Raw genomic sequence first — 15,037 nt, forward strand, 5'->3', positions numbered from 1 at the left:
TTTTATGGTTTACAATGAGAAGAGGGTTGCAATACTGATGTTCCCATTTCTTGTTTTCTGTTTGTTTAATTAGGTTAAATATAAGAATGTGACATATCACTTTGTTGTCTCACTTTCTCATATAGTTTTGTTTAAATCTCAATAAGAGAGTTTCACAAAAGAAAAAAAATGGTACTTGAATAATTAAAGTATCCGCATTAGAATGCATGGTAATATGAATGTGAAGCTTATACACAACACAATTATAATAAATTATGTGTCATGACTAGGAATACTTCCACTTAATTCTAGATACACACATACATATATAAGCTCTAAAAAGGTATAAAAATGTAAATATGCTTCTCTGTGTAACACTTTACAGGCTCAGTCTACTGCAGACTACACAGAGTGAAACTCATAAAAGCGTGAGATGATGAAAATATATTTGATCTGATGCGCTGTGACATTATTCTCCGCCATCTGTGTTGTTTGCTCATGGCCACATTGTACAGTTTCATGTTCAATGTTGACAATTTTACAGGCATTTTTAATGAAGAAAATGCAAATTCAGAGTAGCCAGCTGTCCTGCTTTGTACCAAGGCCGAGGAACTACAGGGAATACGCTGTACAAATAAACAGCCCGAGGACTTCATACATAAACTCAGTAATTAAAGACTTGTGTTAATATCGTCTATAATAAGTTTCATTAATGTTTCTATCAATTGTGATGATTCTATGCCTAAAGCACTTATCAGGTACCTCAAAAGAATGTAAAATGTCAGCTTTGAATAAGTGAAAATTAGCTGTTGTGAAGGACTTGGAGCTGGTGTTTAGGCCTCAAATAGAAAGTGCTTGAATCAGTAAAAATGTGACCCTGATACCAACACCAGTTGGCTGTAAAGATTTTCTGTTTGAGCACAAACACTGGTAATGGTTATAGAATATAATTAGTTAATAACTTGCTTACTGAAGCAGTTTTTTGGTCAACACACAGAGATGTGTGTAAGCTGGTAACTAGACAGAGGTCTAGATACTTAAAGACAACGCCCACCCCAACCAAGCGATGTAAAAGAACTAAAGTATTCACAGCTGTACCACCAAACTACAGAGCAGCTTTTTTCCCTCAGCCCATGAGATTCCCTAACTCAACCTCCAAACTGTTTTGTATTGCTTGTTTTATTTATATAAAAGGCATAGGGAACTATTACTTGGAGTTGGTGGTAGTTGATAAAGCATTTAACAATCTGCAGTTTTTAAAACAACTTACTGTGAGACTATGTTTAATGTTTCCATCATCCATCATTTCCATCAGAAAGAAAAGTGAAAGTGAAATGCTTTCACTAAAGCACAGGTTTCCAAATTATCCCTTCAGAGTGTGCTTACACTCAGAGACTCAAGAAAAAATGTTATTATCTTCCAATATATGTATACTTAAATGCCCTAGAGACAACAATGCTGTGCAGTAAGTAAATACATTTGGCTATCATTCATACCGGTTTGCTGTGTCCCCATTGGCACTTTGTTGCCTCCAAGCAATCCCTTCATATTCATCTGCACTGACATGTAGCGACATATAGCTGGGCTATTTGTGGCCCATCCTGTCAACACAGTCCTCAGTGTCCATCACAATGGGGTTTACATGACCATGCTTTTTATTTTTAAATTAACTTTACAGTGTGTGTGGAAGGTGAATATGCACATTGAGAGAGATAGAGAGAGAAAGAGAGGAAATAAAAAAGATCCAACAATTCTTTTTCTTTTCAGACCATAGCAGACCAAGGAAACGGTGCATTCCATTCCAACTGTATGTTTCCCGTCCAATTTAATCCACAATTTCTCTTTCCATGTAGCCTTGGGCTGATCAAAGCTACTTTCAGCAGTAGAAGTGTCCCCAAGGTCCTTGCATGAATAATACTACACACACACACACACACACACAGCTACACACCAACTGATTCATAATAATCCCAGCTATAATTAAAAGCCACATCTATTTTCTGAGCAGTACATACATGAAAACATGCTGCAGTTTTTCATAAATCAGAGGTCATTACTCAAAATAGGTTGCGAAAACACTTTTAGCTTGTAAATAAAATTTCATCGAGAAGAAAAAAGTCTTAAAATTGTGCCCTGGGTTGGAACAAGCTGGAGATTCAGTTCCATTTTATGCTCCCATTTCATTTGACTAAAGATGTCCCTTGTAAATCCTCTTGCTTTGTCAGTCTGTGATGTTCACTGCATTCCTGTGATTAACTTGATGCTGTTTTTTTAGATTTTTTGGTAACCCATTTTCCTGCTGCAGCAGTTAGCGAGTTTCTGCACTCTCTGTAAGTGATTGTCACACATTAGCCCAAAATAGCAACTCCACAAAGAAGGCTCTGTGCTTTCATTCCATGCAACACCAAAAGTAAGCTTTATCTGTTCACAGTCTATTGTTAGGTTCAGTGGGATGATAAGATGACTAAAAAGTGTGTGTGTGCGTGTGTGTGTATGTGTAGGGGGGTTATATAAAAAAATCAAGCAAATGAGTACTTAGATACCAGTGTGTTCAAACAAATGAATTGTATTTGCTAAACTAAATGAACATTTGGTGGAATAAAAGTTGCTTATTTAAGGTAAATTGAGATTAGCGCAAATTCTTTTTAATAATCATTCTTTATAATTGTTATCTTTAATATGACAGCCAAACATAAGGTGACTGTGGATGCCGCAGTAGCAATTGTCATGTGATGTTTGTATTTGTGAAAAAGTCATGACTTAGATCATGGTTTGGACTAAAATAAATAAGGTATATTTCATATCAGACATAAGTTAAACATGTTATATTGTCACAACAGCGAGGGAGATATTCCCATTATTAAAGACAGTTTGAGACTGTTAGGATAATGGGTGTGGATGTCAGTATAGTCAGATGTGTATGAGTGATGGATGGTGATGGAGGTGTTTGTTGAAAGGTGCAAAGCAAGACATAAGAATAAACTTCAGAAAACAAATCAAACAAACCCAGAGGATGCCTGTGAGGAGCAGAGAGCTGCAGCAGCTTCACTACAGCCAGGCTTAAATAACCTGAGAGTCCATAGGGGTTAACTACCACCAGCAGAGAGAGCAGTGAGACAAGTAAGTCACCCAGCAAACACAGCATGACACAACATCACAAACAGCTCCTGGGTCAGAGTCCTTTGTTTGGCTTCCTCCCAATGTGGACTTTCTTGCTCTCTATGCTACATCACCTGACATTTTTATGTGACACACACAGAGCAAAAAAAGCCCCGAATGACCTGAGACCCCGCTATCATTAGGCTGATTAAAAACAGCCTACGTTTAGACAACTTGCCCACTTTTCTTTATGATACAGCACTACTTTGATTAAAAACCTTCTTAAAGACCAGCACCACACATTTAGCTTCTAACCCACCTCTGTAGCTACCTTCTGAGGTTTACCGGAGCCCAGGAGATGTAGATTTTTTACTCATAATTATATTTTTCCAGGTATGAAGCTTGGCATATTTAATTAACTTGACAGCAGTTTGATACTTTTGTGAAACCAGTTTATGGAATCTCATCATTTTCTGATTTGCGATGGTTATATGGCTATGGCTACTCCCTGAGGGCAGAGCCTTTGCTTAGGTTGCAGACAGATGGAGCTAAGCTGGTAATTATCATCAGAGACCATCAGACCCCATTAGATAAAGTTAAATATATGAGGTGTCAGTCTGTAGACACCCACACAGTCCTGAGAAAAGGTCAGACGGGTCAAGTGAAAATACCTGTGTGTGCACTACACAGCTGCTTCAGAGTCAGGATCCAGGTGCTGTGCATGCTGGCTCACTGTCATGGTTTCTTAGGGCTCGTAAATATATATATAGAGCCATTGTTAATGTTAACTAGTAACACCTATTTCTACTATGACAAGCAAAAATGTCTGCTCTGAAAACAGTCTAGGAAGTCTAATGAACCAAAAATACAACAAAAATCACCTTTGCACATGTACCTTGGATCTGCAGGTCCGTAAAATCTGAACTGACTGGCAGTGAAAAAGCAAATGGGACAAACTCTTTACCATAACAACCAACAAATAAGTTATGTCTGGACTAACTCAAATTGCCAGTTTGCATTACGTTAAAATGTTCTATGTATCACAGAGTTTGGAGACAAACTAAAAGTTTTAGATTAAAGTGAACAGAGCAGTCATTAACAGAATGCAAAACGTGACTCCTGATAACACTAAGATCCAGTATTCGTTGATGATTAATGATTAGGGTAATCTCTTTCTAAAAAAAAAAAATGCCTGTGTGTTCAAAGAAATGTTGAGATGTTTTGAAAAATTTACTTAATTTTGCAATTGGACCAAAAATCAAAGATGAAGCTTTGGAGGACGTGCTGCACATAATGAATGCTGAGAGAGAGCCTGGCTGACATAAAACACAGGTTAACATCCAGCTCTGCAGGCTGACGTTTGATCAGTACAACTCAGCATATGGTCTTTGTTTACGTGGGAATATGCGCAAATACTCTGTGAGCAGATCAGTTTACTTTTTTTCACTCCCTGTAGGTAATTGCCACTTTCTGTCTTTGCGTCTTCCTTTGTTGCTTACTTGCTGTCTGGCTTGTTTGCTTTCTTGCTGTGTGATCAGGTCAGCGTGTGAAGTGGCGGGCGTTCAAGGTTGACGCATCAGACAGGAAGCATTGGATGAACGTTGAAAGACACTCTCCCTGCTGTCCTTTTCAAAAGAGGCCTCTTCCTCTCCGCAGCCCACCTGCTGAGCACCCACACTGGGCAGAGGGAAGCTCAAGGCGAGCCTCTCTACCGGCTCTCTGTCTTTCATCATCCTTTATCTCTGTTTTTCTGACTTCTTTTTTATTCTTCTTTTTATAGCAACACTGCTTTAAACAACATTATAGGAAAGAAATTATTAGCAAATGATTCTCCCTAAATCCTCGCTGGTGACTTATTTCACCTTGTGTTTCATTTGGATTTTATTTTGTTTTGATATTTTGATGTCACCCTCAGGTGCTCATTTAACAACAGCTGGGCATCCTTTTCCTCAGACTGTGCTGTAACAAATTGCTTCGATGACATTTCAGTGCCATTAGCTGCAGCGACAGTTTATATAAGGAAAAGCTTCATGTGGCGTTTATTGCTTTTGAACTGTTTCATTGCAGTGAATGTGCATTCGTATAGAAGTGTACCACACAGTTGTGCATCAAACGACACAGCTGGGTGGGGGGTTAATTTTCCTAAAACCAGCCAAAAGTGTGCTGAATAGAGTCTCCATAAACCTTAAAGGCTGCCCTCTCCCTGCACTTCTTCACTGTCATGTTCAGCAATGCTTTAGATTACACAGTAATTACTTAAAATTACTTAAATATTTGTACACTAACCAGTACAGATATGTATGTACTGGTGAACAAAAAGTCAACTTAGAACACTCTTGTTTATTATTGAACCATTGGGTTATTGTGGGATTAATTAATTTCCAAAAACAACACAATTTTTCAGTCACTCAAGATTTTTTAACATACATACGTACCCAGACTTATACACAACAATTGAAGTGATAAAGGGGTAACAAGAATTATTTTTTGTTAACTAAGGGTTTTTTTGTTATTATTGCAGGTTACAGTATGACACTAACACAAATTACCACATAACTGGACATCCCAAATATCATGTAGTCACCCTGAAATGAATATGATATGAATAATTGCTGAGACTTATAACTCGAGGTCTGGTAGCAGTTTACTAGCTATATCTTATCTAAACTGAAAGTTATCATACTAATTGCATTTGTTTCTCTATGGTATTGACTTCGGAGCATACACAGCAAAATCAGCATACCCAAATCAACTCTATCAGAGTTAATTCCAACACTTTTAAAGTGTCTATATGGGTCCACACCACAAAGAGTTAATTTTACTCTTTTTGAAGTGTTGGTATCTTAACACTCTAAACGAGTTACTATTCACTATTCATAGAGTCAAAATCCAACACTTTCCAGCATTAACCAGTGTTAGTTTTTCTCAACTCTAGTGTATAGTGTTAGACATTAACTTTCTCAGTGTTGTTTGTTTACTACTACAAGTGTTGAATCTAATTTACACTGTATGGTGTAAATATACTTTTTTTATCTGATACATGTCAACTAAACTATGATTAAAAAAAAGAGGACAGGTTAACGTTAAAACATTTATTTTTAAAACTCTGCACCACATTAACTTTTTAAAATATACTTTTAAAACATGTAACAGTATGGAACAATGTATGCTACCTCACTGTCATTAGAGTATTGTTTATCAAAGGGTCTAAAATAAGTCAACTTATCAACACAGATGACATCATGTTCATTATTTTTCTCCTCTACACAAAATGCATGAAAGTGGTCATCAAAATACATTGTATTAACAGCACAACCTATTACAAAATCATGCTGTTCATATATTACAATGTTGCAGATCTTTTTGAAAACCGGTAGGTCACTTGATGTGCCAGTGCAAATGAACAAATCTACATGATACTCAGTTCCATAATTTTTCACCCAGTTGGTGGTTGAAACATCTGAAGATGTGTCCATATGTAATAACTGACTCAACCCTTCTCCACCTTCTAAGCCATCAAGTGTTTTCATTTTTATAGGGCCAAATTCAAATCTCTTGGCTCTGAACATCACAAATAACTTCCTCCATTGAACAAACTATTGTTTGTACAGTGCTTTCAGAAAGACCAGAAGCTTGTAAATGTGCAACAATTGACCCACACATTGATGAGATGTCACTTTTATCAACCACCTTGTGGGAGGATACAGGTGGGGCCCGCAACATGGAATGAGAAGTTGTTGGCTGGTCACTGGAAATTTCTATCTCAAATTGTTTTTGTGATGCTGTGTCTTGATTAATATCAACTTGTTAATCATGGAATTGCCTATGAGCATTGTTAACGTGCTTTCTGAAGCCACTGTATGTACAAAAAGATGATGTACATCCTTGCTCTCCGCATTTTAAACGCAAGGTCTTGGCAGGATATAAACCATGCTGAAATTTTAAATGCTGACAGAGAACTGAACAATTTTTGTGGTGCACTTTACAAACAAAACATGTGAACATACTTGAATGTTTTAACTGTTTTCTGACCTGTCAAAACAGATGGCACATCAGCGCTCTCGCAGTAGTCTTGCTCTAAGTTCCTTGACCCGTGGGGTTTCTTTTGCATTTCCAACGTCAATGTTGTACACGGTTGTTTGAATGAATGTGTAGAAACTGCAGAGAGCTTCATCATAGGAGAGACTGAAGACGAAGTGAGCTTTGAACAGCTCATCAAAAGCAGCCACTGATGTCTGAGCCTTGCATGGGATTGCCTTCTGGTCCACAATGATGAAGAACCTTTGGATTGTCTTCTTTTCTTGACCAATGCAAAGGAGGAAGGGCTGTCTTTGATCCACTTTCTCAAGAAAAGTAGTGATGCTGGCTCCTTCCTGGAGTTGGAATGGCACATTAAACATAGTCAACAGATGTGGTATATTTTTTAACTTTAAAATTATATAAATAAACTCAAACTTTGTATTTTCTTTGTTGTTCAGTGAATACAGAAACCAAACCGTAAATACCTTAACAAATCTTAAAAGGTGGTTTGCTGCTTGCGCTGAGCTCATCTTAGCCATTTTTTTCTGGCCTCTTGATGTAGGGGGCAGGAGATGTAACAGCAACAGGATAGCTGACATACCACCATCCCATCCTTAGAAACAAAATGTGTATTAAAAGAGAACAAAAACTCAAGTGGCAACTGGAGAGAAAACAAACCAAAACAAACCACACTTACCAGATTTATTCTCAGTCAAAGGGTCAAAGGCTGTCAGCAGCTCCTCAACATAAAGATTTGAAGGAAGATTCTGGCATTCTGTGATGACTTTGTTCTTGAAATATGAAGACCATTTTGCAAGAAACCGTCCAGATACTTCATTGCCAAACATGAGGGAAAAATCCTGTTCAATCTTTAAGCAGAGACACAATGCCCATGTACAGGTTAATTACTTTAACTTGGAGAGGAGCAGCAAATATTTGAACTACTACTAAAAATGTCTCTGGATGCAGTCATTCATCCAGGTCATGTTATGTCCAAGAGTTTAAATCGAGGCAACTGGATTCATGGATTTTTTTCTGAATCCAGTTGCCTCGATTCAAACTCTTGACATACTATTAAAAATCAGAATGTCCTCACCAGTCCGGGAATGTCAAGGAAACGAGGGAATACATCCAAGACCGAAGATGCTGCATCCTTGTCATGAACCACCTTCTGTCTGTACTCAAATGTTGCTCTCATTTTCTCTTTAATGACACAATTATCTGTTGAGTGTCTGATGACAGACAGTGCCTCTCTGCACTCCTCACCAAAGAGCTGTTCACCAGTTAACAGAGATTCTCTTTGAGCTGTTGGGCTATCCTTAAAATTAGGCCTGGAACTTCTGTGAAAACCATCGTTGGTGTTGCGTTGAACAGTCTTCAGCCTCCAGGCAAGATAGCCAGTATTGGCCACTGGATCATAGTAATGTTCCTGTTTAAACATAAATAGACATGTACACAAGCACCCAAAAAGGTTAAATTGATAGAGAAATCTAGCCAAATCATGAAAATAGAGTTTTGGACTTTATGTAGGCATTTGGAACTCACATATCCATTTTTAGAGTATGGATCCTGCAGGTATGGAAAAAGAGTCACAATTCCAAGGGCATAGCTAGTCCGCACACTAGTTGGTGGAATCCTTCTTTAAAAACACAACAACAAAACATTAACATCTGTGCCCAAAGTATAATTTCAGATTAAAATTAAGAGACCAGAAATTCTTACCCATGTGACTGAATCATGTCTGCAACCAGAATGTTCACCATGCATCTACGCACTGCATCTGACAGTGATTTAGTTTTGGCGTACTCTTTAAAAATTTCTTCACCCTTTGCATTGGACCTTAGCACACTTTCAACCATCTGGAGAAATACAAAAGCAATTTTATCCAAATAATACCTATCCAGAAAGTTTTAGCATTTAGTTTGAGTTTTAGTGGGCAGAAAAATAGTGCATAAGACTTGTAACTAAAGACTTTCCATGCAACTTTTTTTAGGCAGATGAAGCAATCACATTTGTTTAATTAAATTTAATATCAAGATCAGTAACCAGTATTGAGCAATTTTAAAAATCTAACACATCTGTGAAAGCTTTTAAGGTTCACCTGGCTTGCTTCATCACGATCCAGTTCATTCAAGTCCCTCTTTCTTGTGGATGTTAGGATAACGGTTGAATCAGACGAAACTGAAGAAGCAGGTGATGCTGAAGGGTCAGGCAATACTGATGAAGACAATTCATCTGCTACTATCTGAATGTCCAGATCTTCAAAATGGTCCACAGAGAAATAAAAAATACCACAACATACTAATCAGTGAAAGCTGAATACAAATAAACATGACAAATTAAATCATTTATAAGCATCTTTAGTAAAAACATCTAAAAGTAATTCTCATAAAATTAATATTAATATATCTTAATGACTCAAAATTATGGAAAAATACACCAGCCCTGGAATATCAGCCATGTACCAATAGTAATAGTTATGCATAGCACATTAGCTAATACACATATGCCTTTAGTATCTTTACCTGCTACTGGACACCGGCCGCTTATAACTTTGAAGTTCAGGACACCAGACTTAACCAGCTCATCAAATATGTCTGCATCGACTTCAGTGTCCGCTTCATCAGTTAAGACGAGCTCATCTGTACTCAAGCCACTTGCAGACTAAATTTTTCTGTTACTGGAAGGAAAAAAAGCCAAATAAAACCTTAGCACATGTGATACAACATCCCATTTTTCTCCTTTGTTAATTTGTTATTGAAGACAAAACACAGAAAGAAATTGTTTAGCACAGTTCAAATATTTACAATATTTATGTTGATAATTTGGTGTATCAGTGTATACAAACCCTCATGAAGAAATTGGAGGTAATCACAGTTTTCATTTCTCTGTGGAACTTTGATGTACTTCTGGACTCCTCCGTATTGCACCTTTGCCAGCATTTTCTGTATAAATCATAATATATATATTGCAACACCGCATTTATGACAAAAAACGTGATAGAATGCTGTAGCTACAACAAAACGTGACCCCTGAGATTTCAACTTGAGACAACAGCAGGAGACTAGAAGTTGTTTTACGTCAGCAGTCATACACTGGCGATGTTTACTATCTGCTACAGAATGCATATAATACTTTGTGTAGTACAACAAACAGAGGAGAGCAGTGTAGCTGCAGTACAGGAGCTAACTTGAACCGGCGGGCGGCAACACATAGCGCTAACTGTTCATCGTCTTGCTAGCGCCACTAGTCTATGCCAGCTTTGCCAATGTCCTGTATTTCCCCTTAAAATAAAGCTTATATGAACCCATAGCATCTCAATTTTGTCGCGGGCTGGTGGAAACTCTTGCTTTTCGTTTATTTAGACAGGTACTGGGCAGGCTAAATTAACACGGTTTAGCTAACGCTAACACACATCAAATTTGCAGCTAATGCCCACTAATCTTAATAAAATATCTGTGAAATGGTTAGCGGCAATATTTACATTGACTGTGAAATTGTGCATGAATTAGCATTAACTAAATTTCGGATAGCTGAGTAAATCGTTAGCGTTAGCTTGGCGTGCGCGTACAGCGCTGTACTGAGTCTTCACAAAGCATACAGAGTGCGAGTTAATGAGGCACATTAACGTTAAACATAAGGTTATACACATATTCATCACATTTACTTACCAAACAACATCATCTCAGCTGGAGAAAAGTTCAATCTGCAGCTCCCAGAATGAAAGACTACGTTAGTAGTCTACTACCGAAGCATGTATGAGGGGGCGGGGTTGATGAGTTAACACCTGAGGAGTCATTTCCATGTACGGAGTTCATCGTTTAAAATAAGAGAGTAAAATGTCATTCACTGACACTTACAGAGTTAATTCACAAACACTCCGTTCTGACACTCCATACTAACACCAACTATTTGTCCCCAGAGAGTAAAACTTAAAATATTTGACTCTGTTAAGAGTTTAATTAACTCTACTCCTAACTAAATTTTGCCAACACCAGAAATTTAACTCTTCTGCTTTTGCTGTGTAGAACTGTATTGTGCAAATTATATTCTTTGCAAGCTCTTAGGGGCCAAGCAAAATGTGGTGCCAAGCGGGTGCTGAGTTTGACACATGAGCTTTCTTTTAGGTGACTTCAGCAACTTTCAGATTATTCTAATCCTGTTAAATTTTGTTTGCTGAGAAATGAGACAAGTCCAAGTGAAAACTGGTGCAGTCGACATGACTTTTTCATGTCAGTCTGTCCTATTTGTGGAGCTAGAATATCTTCATGCATTTTATGTCTACAACAGTGTTCACAGCGGTCAGCATGTGACATCTTAAAGTTAAGCACATTGTTCATTTCAAGGAAAATCTGAACTAATCAGAACAGTCAGATGCTGCTGGAACTATTCATGCTGGCTAGTATTTTATGTACCACTTTATCACTACACGAATCAGGCCTCTCTCTCATTACTGCAGCTCCCTGAGGGGGTCCTTATCAGTTTTAGTAGGCCTCACCTAAACCAGTACAGAAGGGGAGCGAATGATGAAAGCAGAGTTGGAAAGAAGAGTGTAGAAATAGAGGCATAGCTGAGAGAGAAACACGAGAGAGGAGGTAACAGTGGAGAGCTGGTGTGAGGAGAGAGAGAGGACGAGGATGCACAAATGCATGCAAATAGGCAAACACACACACACACACACACACACACACAAACAGCTCCTGAGGTGTTATCGGTACGGCTTATTGTTACGCACCACTTTGAGCCGCGTGCGGCCCACCTTGTTATTTCATAATGAAGGAAGTAAAGAAAGAGTGGGGGGGGGAAGAGGGTTCCTTCCATCTCTCACCTGCTCACCTGGGGCATCTCTCATTGATTTCTTGCTCTTTTTTTGAGCGGCTATTTTATTTATACACAGCCTTATTTATTCAGGCTCACGTTGGCACTCAGGAGGAGTCAGCCAATTACTCATGCATTATTGACGAGGACGCTGTCAACCTCTCGTGGCTCCCATCTCCACCTCTCCTCCTCGTCCTGCTCCTCCTCCTCTTGTCCCTCTCTTTAACTTCTCCCTTCTCCTCCCATTGTGACTCCCTCTTCTTCTTCTTTCTCTTCCCTTTCATTTATTTCTTTTTCTACCCTCCTCTTCTAATTTTCTCAAACTTTATCACTTCCTCCTCCTTTAATTTTCCTTCTTACTTAATTTTTCCCTCCATTCCTCTCCTCCCTTTTTCTCTTTATCCTCCATTCTTCTCCACAAAACAAAGGTGAACCTCCTTCTTACTGTGTTAGATGTTAGACACACGTGCGCACACACAACTCACATACTACTAAGATCTTTCTGTTGTTCTCAATGGCCGTCGACCCTCAGCATACATGCACACCTGCATAAATAAATATACAGCAGCATTTCATCTCTGGGTATGAACCCTGCTAATCGTCAGTACTGGCACATCAGGGGGGATTTCTTTCTGGAGAGAAAGCCTGCACATCTGAGGCGAACAGGAAACAGGCCCACTCCACCTTGATGTGAAAAGCCCAGCGGGGATCTGACCACATGACTAAAGGCACTGGATCCATTCATCCTCCTCCTCCTCCTCCTCCTAAGCTTCAAAAGGATGCCAGCTTCATTAAAGATCTGCGCCAGGAAACATGAGAAAATGCTACAAAGAGATGAGTGTTTGTCTCCTACATCTGTAGGCGAGCTCGCACACACACACACATTCACAGAAAAGCTTTCACTTACTTCCAGACATCAACACAGTAGGGCTTACATTATTATGCGTGTACTTATAAACGAGAACACACACAAATGTACATGCAAACACACGTACTGCTGTGTTTTTGGAGGCTGAACGGGACAGAGCAGTGTGTGGAGGTAAAAAGCATAGGGAGAGGTAATTAGAGTCACGCATACTGGAGCAGCTACAAAGTACAAACAAACAAGGCGCGTGTTTGCAGAACTTCTGCATCAAAATAGACCTCTGAGAACTAGAAAGAAAACTGCAAAACAAAATCACACAAAAGAAAGAAAGAACAGAGAAAAAATTTGGGCTTGGATGTGTGTTGAAATTTGAATCGTATTCCTCAAAGACGTGAAATGAGCGTATGCATGTGTCTTGTATGTGTGCGTCCACGTGTGCGGGCTACAGTGACCACACGTCCACACGTGTTTGTCAATCTTAAGCAGAGGAATGGCAATTTGTGACAAACATGTTTCCTGCCAGTTATATATTTATTACCTTCATTGGCTCAGTAATTATTCAGCTGTGTACATCAATCTGTTCCTGTACTGATTAATTATTGTTTAAACAGCATAAATGATGTGCTTGGATGTGGTTCTAATTCAAATTCCTTAACAGCTGACAGACCAAATAGGACCGAGAATAAGCTCATTAATGCTGCTTTGTAGATACAATCGCCCACATAGAAACAAACAAAAATAAGATGGAGACATGCACATGGACTCTAGACAGAACAGACAAACTTTACTTTTACTTCAGTACTGTACTTAGGTATAATTTTGAGACACTTCATACATCTATGTCTGTATATTTTTCTTTTAATCCACTACATCTATTTAAAGCTGGAGTTACTGGTTACTTTGCAGATTACAGTTGCATATACCAAATATATGAATGCTGCAACTTTCGCCTTTCACTGATGGTTGAACTGACAATCGTTTTCTTTTCTAACTGATTAATCATTTGTTCTGTTAAAATATCTGCCGAAACTCACAGTTTCAAAAGCTGTTAGTATAGTTTAGTATCATATGGGACAAAAAAAAGCAAAAGCACAATCTTCATAATAAAGAAGCAGCAAATGTTTGGCATTTTTGCTTTTAAAATGACTCAAAAAAAAAAGTAGGTGTTGATCCTGCTCCACAGTGAAGTCAGGTTCCCTCTCCAGTAGCCTGCCAACACGTCTTGACTAAAACCAAATTCAAGCCGACAATGAATTCAGATCAGATGGGTGGAGGAAGAATAAGCTCTGTTATGTGTGTTATGTTATGTGCATGTGAAGAGTCATCATCAATGTGGGTGGAGCTCAATACAAACAATTAAAAATTATGCCTGTGCACTCCTCTCTGTCAGAGAATAAAAAGCAGAGTCACGAGTAATTGTTGAGTGAGAGTCTTAGTCACACATGAGCCTCCTTTAAATAGAAGGCAGATGAGCTGTTCTCAGTGAAGGAGGTTTGATTAGGCATCGCCCTCACTGATCAGCTCATTTTCTGTGTTCATCTTTCCCACTATGAATTCACTGACATGCAAAATATGTTTTTTCCCATCTTTATTCGGAATGGATATTACCCTGACAAAGCTGATCCTAGCTGGATGATCTTTTGCCTCTAAAGTCACATTTAAATTCACTCATGACAGGTTGTTTGTGTGCTGTTTGTTTCTTTTGCTTTGCTAAGTGTTTGGTTTACGTCTTTCTGTCTGGATGGAGCCTTCAGTCAAACTGACTTGTTAAAATTCACTGCTAAAAAACATTCTGCTGGAATGGCAGCCTGAAGGCATTTTGGGGAATATTTAGGCTCGTGCTGTGCAGCGTATCTTCTCACACAGACACAGACACACACACACACACACACACACACTGTCTGTGTCCTTCAGAGGCAAGTCAAGTGGTTTTCTGATGGGAGTTCTACAAAAGCAGAAAATGCAGCTGTTGAAAAAAAATTCCCCATCTGGTTTTTAGGCAGCCATGTGTAAAGTTTGAAAGTCACCCTGAGAGCAGATGAAGACTTTCAGAGAGAAATGGAAAGCTTTTAGTTTATAGGTTCAAATTAATATCTGATGGATGTAATAAAACTATACTCTGCCTTCAGTGGTTCACTTTCATGTGCCTACATCTTCAATATGAGGTCTCTCACACAGACACAACCTGCAGATACCAAAACCCAAGACTGTAAGGCTCGTCCCCTGTAATTCCTGTTCATATTTAGCATCTATAAT

General features: G+C 38.6%; 1 protein-coding gene and 1 long non-coding RNA gene across 2 annotated transcripts; both read right to left on the reverse strand.

Annotated features, from left to right (window-relative positions):
- Positions 1-6,410: 6,410 nt before the first annotated feature.
- Positions 6,411-9,718, reverse strand: LOC124070398. Its single transcript, XM_046410286.1, has 9 exons — positions 9,624-9,718; positions 9,306-9,357; positions 9,200-9,272; positions 8,821-8,957; positions 8,644-8,737; positions 8,195-8,527; positions 7,796-7,967; positions 7,584-7,711; positions 6,411-7,451 (listed from the first exon to the last, which is right to left on the reverse strand). Exons 4-9 carry the CDS (start codon positions 8,955-8,957, stop codon positions 7,131-7,133), a joined length of 1,185 nt encoding a protein of 394 aa, XP_046266242.1. The 5' UTR covers positions 9,200-9,272; positions 9,306-9,357; positions 9,624-9,718; the 3' UTR covers positions 6,411-7,130.
- Positions 9,719-9,754: 36 nt separating this feature from the next.
- Positions 9,755-11,122, reverse strand: LOC124053692. Its single transcript, XR_006842206.1, has 3 exons — positions 10,770-11,122; positions 9,947-10,043; positions 9,755-9,778 (listed from the first exon to the last, which is right to left on the reverse strand). It is a non-coding gene; the product is annotated as an uncharacterized LOC124053692 (long non-coding RNA).
- Between the last annotated feature and the right edge of the window lie 3,915 nt (positions 11,123-15,037).

Source organism: Scatophagus argus, chromosome 2 (assembly GCF_020382885.2).
Source record: "Scatophagus argus isolate fScaArg1 chromosome 2, fScaArg1.pri, whole genome shotgun sequence".
Classification (NCBI taxonomy): Eukaryota; Metazoa; Chordata; class Actinopteri; family Scatophagidae; genus Scatophagus; species Scatophagus argus.